Below are 12,868 nucleotides of genomic sequence, written 5' to 3'. Positions count from 1 at the left end.
TTAGTGCCTTATATTTGGCAGCTTTTTTTCACTGCTCAACATGAAAGTATCTTGGGCTCGACTGCAAATCAAATTACCCAATTATTGTATGTATTTGTACGTAAACACTTTTATATAATTTATATTATTATTATTATTTGTAAAAATTTGCAAATCTGGTTTTTGCTTTGTCATTATTATGGTGTATGGATTGTAAAATTTTACAAGTTTATTAAAAATAAAACACTGAAGTATTACATTGCATAAGTATTCATACCCTTAACTCAGTACATAGTTGAAGCACTTTACAGCTTCAAGTCTTTTTGGTTATGATGTGACAAGCTTTGCACATCTGCATTTGGCAATTATCTGCCATTCTTTGTCTCACCTTTTCACCTCTCAAGCTCTGTCAGCTTGGATGGGGGCTGGCAGACATTTTCTAGGGTCCTAGTTGTTCCAATCGTCTTCCATTATGGATAATGCTTCTGTGAACCTTCAGTGCAGCAGATTTTTTTCTGAACCCTCCCTAGATCATTGCCTTAATGCAAGTCTGTCACTGAGCTCTACAGGCAGTTATCTTGACCTCAGGACTTTTTTTGCTCTGATATGCATTTTCAGCTGTTAGATCTTTTCTGAGAAGTGTGTGCCTTTCTAAATCATACTCATTCAAATGAATTTGCCACAGTTTAACTCCACTCGAAGTGTAGTAACATCTAGAAGCAATATGAATGCTCCTGAGCTAAATTTCGAGTGTCCCAGAAAAGGGTATGAATACTTATGCAACGGGATCTTTTCAGTTTTTTATTTATAAATTTTGCACAAATGTTAAAAACTTATTTTTTGCTTTGCCATTATGGAGTAGGAGTGTAGATTGATGTGGGGAAAAAAAAGTAATTTAAAGTAGTTTAACATAAGGCAGCAACATAACAAAATGTGAAAAAAATGAAGGGGTATGAATAATTTTGCAAGGCACTGTAAATGTATACAGTACCAGTCAAAAGTTTGGACACACTTTCCCATTCTCTTTAATGTGGAAGTGTCCAACTTTTCGAATTGATTAATCGCGACTAATCGTTTTGCAGCTCTACAAAAAAAATATTTTTTGTTGCACAGAAGAAAGCAAGTCTTGCAGGTTTGGAATGAAAGGAACAAAAATAATGACAGATTTTTCATTTCGTTGAACTATCCTTTAATGCCTTTGATTTCTCTTGGCAGCTTTTTTGTGCAGTCTTTTTTTTTTTTCACTGCCGAACATGAAAGTATCTTGGGCTGGACTGTAAATCAAATTGTCCAATTTAAATTTTTGCTGTAATAGTTTCTTCCCTTCCTCACATTTATCATATTAGATACTGGTGTGAACCGGCAGCATTTCTAAAATGACGCACCCTGGCATGTCCATTTAAAAAAAAGAAATGGAGAAAGAATGAAAGAGAGAAAGAAAGAAAAATCTAAATTTTATGTAATTTAATTATTAAGCTAGGTTGAAAAAGATGAAAATATATTATTTTTAATAGAAATTTAATTTATTATTTTAATTAATACATTTTGTGTTATGTTAATATTAAATGCAAATATTGGATAATTTATCTACGCAGTTAAATTATATCATATATATTCAATAAATTAAATATTTATACAAGGTGATCCATATATTATTGAGGTCAAACACCATTTTATATATATATATATATATATATATATATATATATATATATATATATATGTATTGTACTCTTCATGGCAAGTCAAAAGCGCAATTAAGGGAAATATTGAGTAAGATTAAACTGCATGAATTTCAACAGCGCTGTTAACTTTTAAGTCACGTCGAAGACATATTAGGGTCTTGAACTGAATTGAAAATGTCAGATAAATCCTGAATTATGCTGAACACACTGTAATCTGAAAACCGGATCTGTCACATAAGGACCACAGTCAACTACTGTTAGAAAAGGGAAGAAAAAAACAGACTGAAATGGACAAAAATTGTGTAGTGATTTGGTCTTTGATAAATGTTTGCATTATTGCCCGTTTTCCATTTGCCTTTCATGAGTCAACCCCTCGACTAAAGATGTAGATGTGAAATAATGTCAGATTAAAAACAGTGCACATGAAGCTCTTAACATTTATCCTATTGGACTTAGGGCGTTTGACTTATAGCTTATAAACAAGCGCAGGAAGTAGTTTTCTGCCATGGTGATAAATGTCATCTCTACGATCTTGGGAGAGTGACAGCACAATGACAGTGGCCGCTGTCAACTGTCACTTCTCCAGATCTGGTCTTAAATTCATTGTGCGGTTCCACTTTATATTAGGTGGCCTTAAACTCTATGTACTTGCATTCAAATGAAGTGATACTGTAGCGGATGGCTGCATAGTTGCAATTTTATCTCTAATAGTATCTATCTTGGTAGTAAAATAGTTCATGAAGTCATTACTGCTGTGCTGTTGGGAAAATTCAGTGCCTGTTGGTGCTTTATTCTTCGTTAATTTAGCCACTGTATTGAATAAATACCTAGGGTTATGTTTGTTTTCTTCTAAGAAAGATGAAAAATAATCTGATCTAGCAGTTTTTAATGCTTTCCTATAGGATATGTTACATTCACACCAGGCTGTACGGAAAACCTCTAGTTTTGATTTCTTCCAGCTGCGTTCCATTTTTCGTCATGCTCTCATCAGTGCGCGAGTGTGTTCAGTATACCATGGCATCGGACTGTTTTCCTTAATTTTTATAAACCGCAGAGGAGCAACTATATCTAAAGTGCTAGAAAAAAGAGAGTCAATAGTTTCTGTTGCATCATCAAGTTTTCCTGAGCTATCGGATATGCTGAGGAATTCAGATAAATCAGGAAGATTACTTAAAAAGCAGTCTCTTGTGGTAGAAGTAATGGTTCTACCGTACTTATAGCGAGGAGTTAATTTTACAGTTTTAGTTATCTGGAGTATACACGAGACTAGATAATGATCTGAGATATCATCACTTTGATGCAGAATTTCAACGCCATTAACATCAATTCCGTGTGACAATATTAAATCTAAAGTATGATTTCGGCAATGAGTAGGTCCTGACACGTGTTGTCTAACCCCAATTGAGTTCAGAATGTCTATAAATGCTGATCCCAATGCATCTTTTTCATTATCAACATGGATGTTAAAATCACCCACTATTAAGACTTTATCTGCGGCCAACACTAATTCGGATAGAAAATCAGCAAATTCTTTAATAAAGTCTGTATGGTGCCCTGGTGGCCTGTATACAGTAGCCAGTAAAAACGTCACAGGAGATTTATCATTAATACTTGTTTCTTTGGATAATGTTATATGGAGCACCATTACTTCAAACGAGTTATACTTAAAGCCCGTTCTCTGAGAAACACTGAACATATTGCTATAAATTGTGCAAACACCTCCTCCCTTACCTTTTACACGTGGCACATGTTTGTAACAGTAATTTTGGGGGGTAGCCTCATTTAAAATAATGTAATCATCTGGTTTTAGCCAGGTTTCTGTCAAACGGAGCACATGATCAGTGATCATATCATTTACAAGAAGTGCTTTCGTAGAAAGTGACCTGATATTTAATAAGCCAAACTTTATCATTTGTTTCTCAGTATTATATACATTTTTTATTTGTTGAACATCAATTAAATTGTTACTCTTAGATTGCTTTGGACGTTTATTGTATTTTCTAGCTCGGGGAACAGACACAATCTCTATAGTGTGATATCTAGGTGAAAGGGTCTCTATGTGCTTAGAATTAACTGATTTCTGTGACGTGAGGCGGCTAGCAGACGGTCGGTTTAGCCAGTCTGTCTGCTTCCTGACCTGGGCCCCAGTTAGTCAAGTGCAAACGCTAAGACTATGTGCCATATTTCTAGATAGGAGAGATGCTCCACATCCGGAGGTATGAAGACCATCTCTTTTCAACAGGTTGGGTCTGCCCCAGAAACTCGTCCAATTGTCTATGAAACCTATGTTATTTCACGGGCACCACTTTGACATCCAGCCGTTTAATGATGACAATCTACTATGTATCTCGTCACCACGGTAAGCAGGGAGGGGACCAGAGCTTATTACAGTGTCTGACATCGTACTTGCAAGTTCACACACCTCTTTAACATTATTTTTAGTGATCTCCGACTGGCGAAGTCGAACATCATTAGTGGCGACGTGAATAACAATCTTACTGAATTTACGTTTAGCTTTAGCCAGCACTTTTAAATTTGCCAATATGTCAGGCGCTCTGGCTCCCGGTAAACACTGGACTATGGTGGCTGGAGTCTCTATTTTCACGTTCCGTACAATAGAATCGCCAATTACTAGAGCACTTTTATCAGGTTTCTCAGTGGGTGCGTCACTGAGTGGGGAGAACCTGTTTGATGTTCTGATCGGAACAGAAGAGCGGTGTTTTGACCCGCGACTATGCCGTCTCACAGTCACCCAGTTGCCCTGCTGCACGGGCACTGTAACTACCGGAACCGAACAATTTGCATGGCTCCCTGAGCTAGTCCCATCCAAAGCCATATCTAAGTCCCTCACATTCTTACTATCCTCGATTAAAGTTTGGATGTGTGTCTCTAGTTCTGAAATCTTCTCTGTCAGCCTAGCTATTTCCTTGCATTTATCGCATATATAAGGCTCACTGCCGACAGAGATAGATAAGCTATACATGTGGCATGTGGTGCAGACAACAATAGCAGGAGAAGAAGCCATTACTCACCGTTTTTGTAGAATGGTTCCAACTTACCACTGTTGTATTGATGAACTCTTGAAGAGAGGGATGGGAGGAGGAACAACGGAGTGAATAGGACGTAAAAGGAATCGCGATTCGCAAGCTAATCGGCTAACGGAATGCTAATGTGTTGCAGATCGTGGTTGTGGAATAAAAGCGAAACGGTCAGCGAGAGAGAAAGGAGAGTGGTAGTAGGCGCGAATAGAGAACGTGAATGTAAATGTAAGTCGCCAGTGGCAAGCTAAATAGCTAACGAAATGCTAACGCACTGCACTCGCGGTTAACGGGTAAAGTGAGCGGTCAGATTAGTGTGACGGATAATTTCACAAGTCTGTTGGGAGTAAAGCTGTTTTTAATTACTTTAAACAGCAGAGAGTAATAATAAGATAGAGATTTCTAAAGAAAAACAAGCTCCAGAAAGCTACAAACACAGAGAGCTACAAACACAAACCACACGGTTACAGTATGTGTACTTACAGTGTAATTACAATGTACCTATCTAAGAAAGTTCCTTTAGATCCTTTACATCTTAACCCACTCTTAAACCTACCAATACCACCAAACCTGGCCCTAACCTTACCCAGGGTTTCCGCGGGGCATTAAAAAGCATTAAAAGTCATTAAATTGATTTTGCGAAAATTAAGGCCTTAAATGGCATTAAAAAGCATTAAATTGTTTTATACGGGCATTAAAACTTTAGATAGTGTTGAAAAAACACATATTACCAATTTATCTTGAATGTAGCCTTTAGGCTAAAAAGGCTTAATTATACAGTGTATAATTAATAACTTTGATTCACTGTCGCGAAGTATGATAAACACGGAACCAGTTTTGGTCATACACAGCCGTGTTAGTTCAGGGTTCGAAAATGTACAACGCAGCATAAATTCACATCAAATGATAACTCAGCGGCAGAGTTCCACTCACGCAGGAGCGTAATTTCCACTCGGGACACACTTTTCAAAATCCTGTTTGTGTCCTCCCACTTTCAAATGGTTTTGTTAAAGTAATCTCTTGTATTGTAGAATGCACGCTCTGCGCCGTCGAGAGTTTCGAGCGATCGTTAAAACAAAACCAAAAGTAAAACGCGCACGCGCATTCAAAAGCAATTTTAATACCTTAAGTTTAGAGAGCGACTCCCCATTGCGCGCAAATTAGGCTACATAAAATATCTAGACTGTTATTAATATGTGGGCTGTATTAAGTTTTATAGTTGTCTATAACTGTATCATGCTTGAAAAATTTGGTTTCTATTTGCACTTTGAATATTGAAAGAGTAGCCTACTTTGATCATGCTTGCATTTATTGTCTATACGACTAAGAAAGAAGTGGTGTTTATTTTTTGTTTATACAAAATGCAGTGGTTGCCTCTAATTTAAATGGCTGTACCTATAATAGAGAAAATAAACATCTTGTTCATGTACTCATATTTTCATTCATTCTTGTCCCTTGCTTAAGGCGTAAAATAAATATATAAAAAAGTCTTTCAGAATCAGCCAATTTGCTTGTAAAACATCTGCAATCAGAATCAGTCATGAAGAATTAAGATCAGCGCATTACTAAAAAGAAATTAGGTGCTCCTAAAAAAATTTTGGTGCTCCTAACTTTTTGAAGTTGGGAGCACCAGTGCTAAAGTAAAAAAAAGTTAATTTCGAGCCCTGTAGTTATTGGTTGCGTATGGCATTAAAAATGTTAGAAATGGCATTAAAAGGCATTAAATAAGATTTGAAAATCCTGCAGAAACCCTGTTACCTATATTCCATCCTTATAGCAACAAAAGTATTTTGCAATACAATATGAACACAATAAGTACTTTTTTTTTATGTAAGCACATAGTAGTTAAGGACACATAATATAAAGTGGGACCCATTGTGCTTTTAAAGTAGTAAATAAATAACCTATAGACACATACATATTCAGAGAATGTATCTGTTAATGCATAAAAAGGTGGCCTGGTCCAAAGTTAAAGAGAGAGTTGGCTAAAAAAATCATTAAAGGTAATAATTAGTTTTTAATAGTTTAAAGTTTAATTTTAGTTATAGTTTTAGTTAACAGTACCCTGATTGTGTCTGTGTAAGTCATATAAGTACGGCTGTTGTGATCTCACAGAAGGTGGGTGTTGTAGACCCCCGCTCTCTCTAGGTGTCTGAGCAGGTTTTGGCTGGAAATGCAGTGAGGGCGAGACAGAGGGTCAGTGCAGATGTAATTATGGGATGGATGGGTGGGGGCAGAAGTCGAGCAGAAGTCCATTGCTCAGCAGAATCGTGGCAAACAGCTCACTTGTCTTTCTGCGAACTCTGACCTCTGCCTGTTCCCCATCCCCCTTAAAACCTGCGCGTGTTTTGCTGCATTGAAGGTGGAAAAAGTATGCAAGCAAATGTGTTCTGTTTGCTGACTCTCCATATTCTGCTAATAAAGCTGCAAGGCTTATTCTAAGATATTTTACATTTTTATTGTAGGATTTAGGCTCCCTGAAAATATATTTTTCATCATAGTTACACCTGCAAGTTTTTATTGGGGTTGGGATGTGGATATTTTCAATTTAGGGTCAATGACATAGAGCACGTTGTGTGTGTGCGTGTTTATAAAATGATGATAAAAACGATAAGCAAAAAGATATATTGAGCTATATCACATTCGTAGTCATTAGTTACGATTCTATATCAGCATGGGTGTGATGTGAACTTGGAACATGATGTTAAACTAGAATCTTTATTTTGTTTTCTTCATCTTGCCCTACTTTATCTGTCACCAACCTCTTAATTAGGTTAAAACGAGGGTGATTTAGATGTGCAGTGCTAATAAGCAAAATTGGTGTGTTTGTTTCGTCAGTCTGTCGGTTCTGTGTCTTGGCAGTGAGATGTATTCAGCGTTAATGAGGATAAGTTGTTTATTCAGGAGAGCTGGACGTGAGAATGACACTGTCAAAGCAGGTGTGAGGTTTGACAGGAACTGATCTTTGACATGGCTCTCTCTCTCTCTCTGTGTGTGTGTGTGTGTGTGTGTGTGTGTGTGTATGCTTGCAGCTAGAGATTTATATATATATATATATATATATATATATATATATTATTTTTCATCCTTATTTTGACATTTTTTAAACATCTCTATTTATGTATTTACTCTGAAATGACATTTATATACAGACCATTCGAAAACTAAGGAACTGTAAGATTTTATTGTTGTTTATTTTTAAAGACATTAATACTTTTTCAAGAAGGATGTGTTAAATTAATTAAATATGACAGTAAAGGCTTTTTACATACAGTTGCAATCAAAATTATTCAACCCCCTTGACCTGCAACACATTTTGCTGCAGGTCAACAAAATGTTGTGAAAACAATTCAACAAAAGAATCAGTACACTGTTAGAGAAAGTTTAATAATACACATTTGAGTAATTCTAAGAACGTAAGTTGAAAAAAAAAATCTAATTGGCACTAAATGTTCATGTTCAAAATTATTCAACTCCCAAAAAACCACCAATAAACGCTGCTTGAAAGTGTTTGGAAACTTTTGTCACCTCTCTATTGCAATTTTGGCCAATTCCTCCTTTAAAAAAGCTTTCAGACCACTGATAATCTTTGGTTTTTGCATTGCCACTGCTTTCTTCAAATTCAACCAAATATGTTCAGTGAAAATTAAATCTGGAGACTGAACAGGCCACTCAAGAACATTTTATGACTGATCTCTGAACGAAGCTTAAGTAAATTTGGATGTATACTTTGGGATCATTGTCCTGCGAAAAAGTCCAATAATCATTAGCTTTAGTCTAATGCACCAAAGGCATCACAATTCTTGCCAAAATGGCCTGATACTTCAAAGGTTCCATGATTTCCTTCATACAGTCATGATTTCCACTTCCTGCAACAGTAAAACACCCCCCGGTCCACCTCCGAGTTTGACAATGGAGATGGTGTTCTTCTGCTTATAAGCTTTACGAGACATTCCACTGATCCATGGGTCCAAAAAGTTCTAGTTTGGTCACATCACTCCACTAAACATTCTTCCAGAACTTCACAGGTCTATTTAAATTAATTTAAGCATGTTCAAGCCTTTTTGTTCTTCTTGGCAAGAGTGGTATTCTGCTAGATGCCTCAACATGAAGGCCATACTCATCTAGTGTTCTTATACACTGCATTAAAATGTTTTTCCTCCTTTCGTCGAGTCATCTTGCAAGTATTTGGCTGTACATTGCAGGGTTTTCTCAATTGCTCCTATCAAACATTTTATGATATTGTGCTTTGTTTGCACTCTCAAAGGTTCCTCAAAGGAATATGTCTACCAGCTGTGTCATTAGTAACTTTTAATGTCTTGGAAATGTCTTGGCCGTAGACTTTCTATTATAATAAAACAATTTCTTCTATAGCTTTTGTGAGAGCTTTGTTGACTTTACCATATTTGCTACTCAACTACTCAGCACATGAATGGGCTTAAATGTATGTATATGTAACATCTCAAGCTATTTTTTTTTTAAATTGAGTTTCTAAAGGCTTAATTGTATTTTAAGACAATTTTGTTTTCTACCATGAAAAAATAAGTCACTTAAAACAGCAATGCTGAAGAGGGGTTGAATAATTATGACATATATGTGTTATTGAAAAATCCTATAACTCAAAGACATTACATAATATATTGACATTATCACTTTTAAACTGTTGTAGATGCAATTGTTATAAAGTCCTGGATCTTCAGAAGAGCTTGTGTTTAAAAAGTACTGCAGTCTCTGGGGGGTTGAATAATTTTGATTGCAACTGTACATACATGCGTGCATACATAAATAGATAAATATAATAAAACTTTACATTCAAGAATTCTGAATATATATATATATATATATATATATATATATATATATATAAATAGAAAATGATTGTTTTAAACTGTATTTTTTTTCCGCAATATTACTAAGTACTGTTTTTTTATCCGATAAATGGAGCAGATAAAAACATGTAATATTATATAATATAATTATATTAAATACTGTGAATCTTCAATATATCACAACCAAAACCTGTCATGCATGTGACGGTCAAAGAATGCTATCTTTGTCAGGAGGTGAATAAAGATCCCTATATTTCTGCAGGGACACGCAATCATGCATGTTACACACTTTACTCATCTGTAGCGCGTCCGTGTTGATTAAAGAGACACCCATAAATAAAGCTGCTGTTTCCTCTCAAACATAACACGCTGAGACGTTGGGATGACAGCTGAGTAATTACCTCATGCTTACATGACAGCGTCGAGAACATGATGGCATGGACGGAGAAATTTTTTATGGCTTTATTAGGGTGTTATGTCTTACGCCCGGCAGGCTGTCATCTGTGAACCGTGTCTCCTGTCTGTGTGCAAGAAATCGGCGAGGAGAATAAGTGTTATTGTTATGTTGTGTCCGTCGAGTGGCTGTCATTTATTGTTTGGTCCCAATTTTACTGAAGAGAATATAATGATGCTTTACTTGTTTGCGATAGATGAATGGGGTGGTTGACGTCAGGGTGGTGATTTATGGTCCTGTTTTTGTCTTTAACAGAGACGGTACATCGCCACATGCAGCACTATGAGGTGGAGTATTTGCAGTTCGCCTTTCGCTGGATGAACAACCTGCTTATGAGAGAACTTCCTCTACGCTGCACCATTCGCCTGTGGGACACTTATCAGGTAAAAGAGACCCTAACCAGTCTCTGATGTGATCAATTACAAAAATAAGATGTGCAGCTGTTTTTCAATGAAAATGGTCATCATTTACTCATTCTTAGCCACTGTTAGTCTTTAGAAATAAAATAATAAATAAAATTATAAAAAAAGAAAAAGGTAATTTGATATATTATCTCTCACAACTGTAATTTTAACTATGCGGCAGAAACAGGATTCCATAGATTTTTGGCAAAATCCTGTGTAAAATATTTTTCTTTTGTGCAATATAAAAGAAGATTTTTCCTGGCTATAAAAAGGGTGGTGACTAGTCGTGGAACTGAAGTCTTTTCTGAATATGTATCTAAAGCCATGTTATGCTGTTTTGGGGGTGTTTACATAAGACACATTTTTGTATTACAGCTAGACAGAGTGCAACAGAATGGAACAGAATTGTCTCGAAATGTGTTTTTTAATCATCTAAAAAATGCAACAGTTTTGCCTGGGAACTCAAAGAACAGAATAAAGCTTTACACAGTATGTGGAATATCTGTCTGTGTGTGTATTGCTGTTAAAATCATAGTGTTAACCAATAAATCAATAATAAACTAATAGTTCAGAGATAGGCTTTGTGGAATCAAACTTTTACTGAACAGATCAGATAGAATTAAAATTGAAGAATTGAAATAATTCACAGTTTTAGTTTCAGGATTTTTAGTTTAGTGAAAACTTTTTTTAGTCAAAGAAATTTAAGAATCACTGTTGTACACTACTTTTACGCTACTTTTGAAAGTAAAAACCTCATTTACTTCTGTTATTTTGAAAAGAGCAGCCAGTAGGCTTGTGAAATCAAACTTATTTATTGAACAGATCAGATATAATTGAAATTGAAGAATTAAAATACTTAACAGTTTTAGTTTCGGGATTTTTAGTTTAGTCAAAATTGTTTTAGTCCAAAAAATTTGAGAATCACTGTTATACACTACTTTTATGCTACTTTGGAAAGTAAAAACCTCATTTACTTCCATTATATTGAAAAACAGCAGCCAGTAGGCTTTGTGAAATCAAACTTATTTGTTGAACAGATCACATAGAATTGAAATATTTCAGTTTTATTTTTGGGATTTTTAGTTTAGTCAAAACTTTTTTTTAGTCAAAATATTTTGACAATCACTGTTATACACTACTTTTATGCTACTTTTGAAAGTAAAAACGTCATTTACTTCCGTTATATTGAAAAACAGCAGCCAGTAGGCTTTGTGAAATCAAACTTATTTGTTGAACAGATCAGATAGAATTAAAATATTTCAGTTTTATTTTTGGAATTTTTAGTTTAGTCAAACCTTTTTTTAGTCAAAAAAAATTTGAGAATCCCTGTTATACACTAATTTTATGCTACTTTTGAAAGTAAAAACCTAATTTACTTCCATTATTTTGAAAAGAGCATCCAGTAGGCTTTGTGAAATCAAACTTATTTATTGAACAGATCAGATAGAATTGAAATTGAAGAATTGATATACTTCACAGTTTTAGTTTTGGGATTTTTAGTTTAGTCAAAACTTTTTTAGTCAAAAAAATCAGAGAATCACTGTTATACACTATTTTTATGCTACTTTTAAATTTATAAAGATGTACCACTATTACAAAGACAGCAAGAATTAAAATAATTTCCACCATATTATATGCTATCATTGAAGAATGCTATGAAAATATACCAGCTTTTATATATAAGCTGACATTTCAGAATGCAGTTGCTTCACATTTAGGTTTTTCTACGTGTACATGGCTCGATTTATAACACCAAGCCATGAAAAGACCCAGAGCATGAAAGAGGATGAATCTTCAGCACAGCCAGGAACCTCAGAGGTGTTACTGACATCTAACCCAACACTTACGGAAGACTTCCAGGCTCTTCTTGATGCTGTGTTCGGTACAGCAGGCTGCCATTTCTGAATGAATGCAGCGGTCCTGACGCTTCCATGCACACAGCTCAAAATAGTCTGAAAATTATGCTTAATTCTTGGAAGATTTTTGATTTCTTTTTTTGGTAATTGTAATATGCTTCCTATCGCCCACTGTGTTAAATGTCAGTTTCCTTCCATCTCTGCAGTACAAAGGAAGTGCTTTCGACAGCTGACTGTCCCTTTATTCTTCTTGACTGATTTGGATTTTACACAGATTGTAACCTTAGCCAATAGACGGTTCACATGCTTTGTTTGCCTATTTGTTACTCACTGGGGACATGTCATTGGATTCTTTCTGACAACACCGGCCTCGTCATTGACGCGTGTTGATGTGTATGTTCGCTCGCTCGGAGGGCGCCACAAAAACACTCACTTGTTAGGCCAGTCACAAGTCAGTAAGACTAGGATATTGCTTAACATGCACTATTGATTGTTTCTTCCATTAAAGAGATGCTGGTAGGGTGTGAAGCAAATATGGTACATTAAAATTATTTTTTTTGGAAGTTCAACTACTTTTGATGGCTTATTTTCATTGGTGAAGGTCTCAGTTTTAGTCAGGTTAT

At 35.5% G+C, this 12,868-nt stretch overlaps 1 protein-coding gene across 1 annotated transcript in view; it reads left to right on the top strand.

Moving 5' to 3' along the window:
• tbc1d22a (TBC1 domain family, member 22a) overlaps positions 1–12,868 on the top strand; it is a 178,075-nt gene that overhangs the window by 114,618 nt on the left and 50,589 nt on the right. Inside the window, exon 11 of the mRNA XM_073837817.1 lies at positions 10,241–10,368. Within this exon, the coding sequence (XP_073693918.1) occupies positions 10,241–10,368 (128 nt within the window). The remainder of the gene's footprint in view (positions 1–10,240; positions 10,369–12,868) is intronic.

Source organism: Garra rufa, chromosome 4 (assembly GCF_049309525.1).
Source record: "Garra rufa chromosome 4, GarRuf1.0, whole genome shotgun sequence".
Lineage (NCBI taxonomy): Eukaryota > Metazoa > Chordata > Actinopteri > Cypriniformes > Cyprinidae > Garra > Garra rufa.
This window is presented reverse-complemented; position numbering and strand designations above follow the sequence as displayed.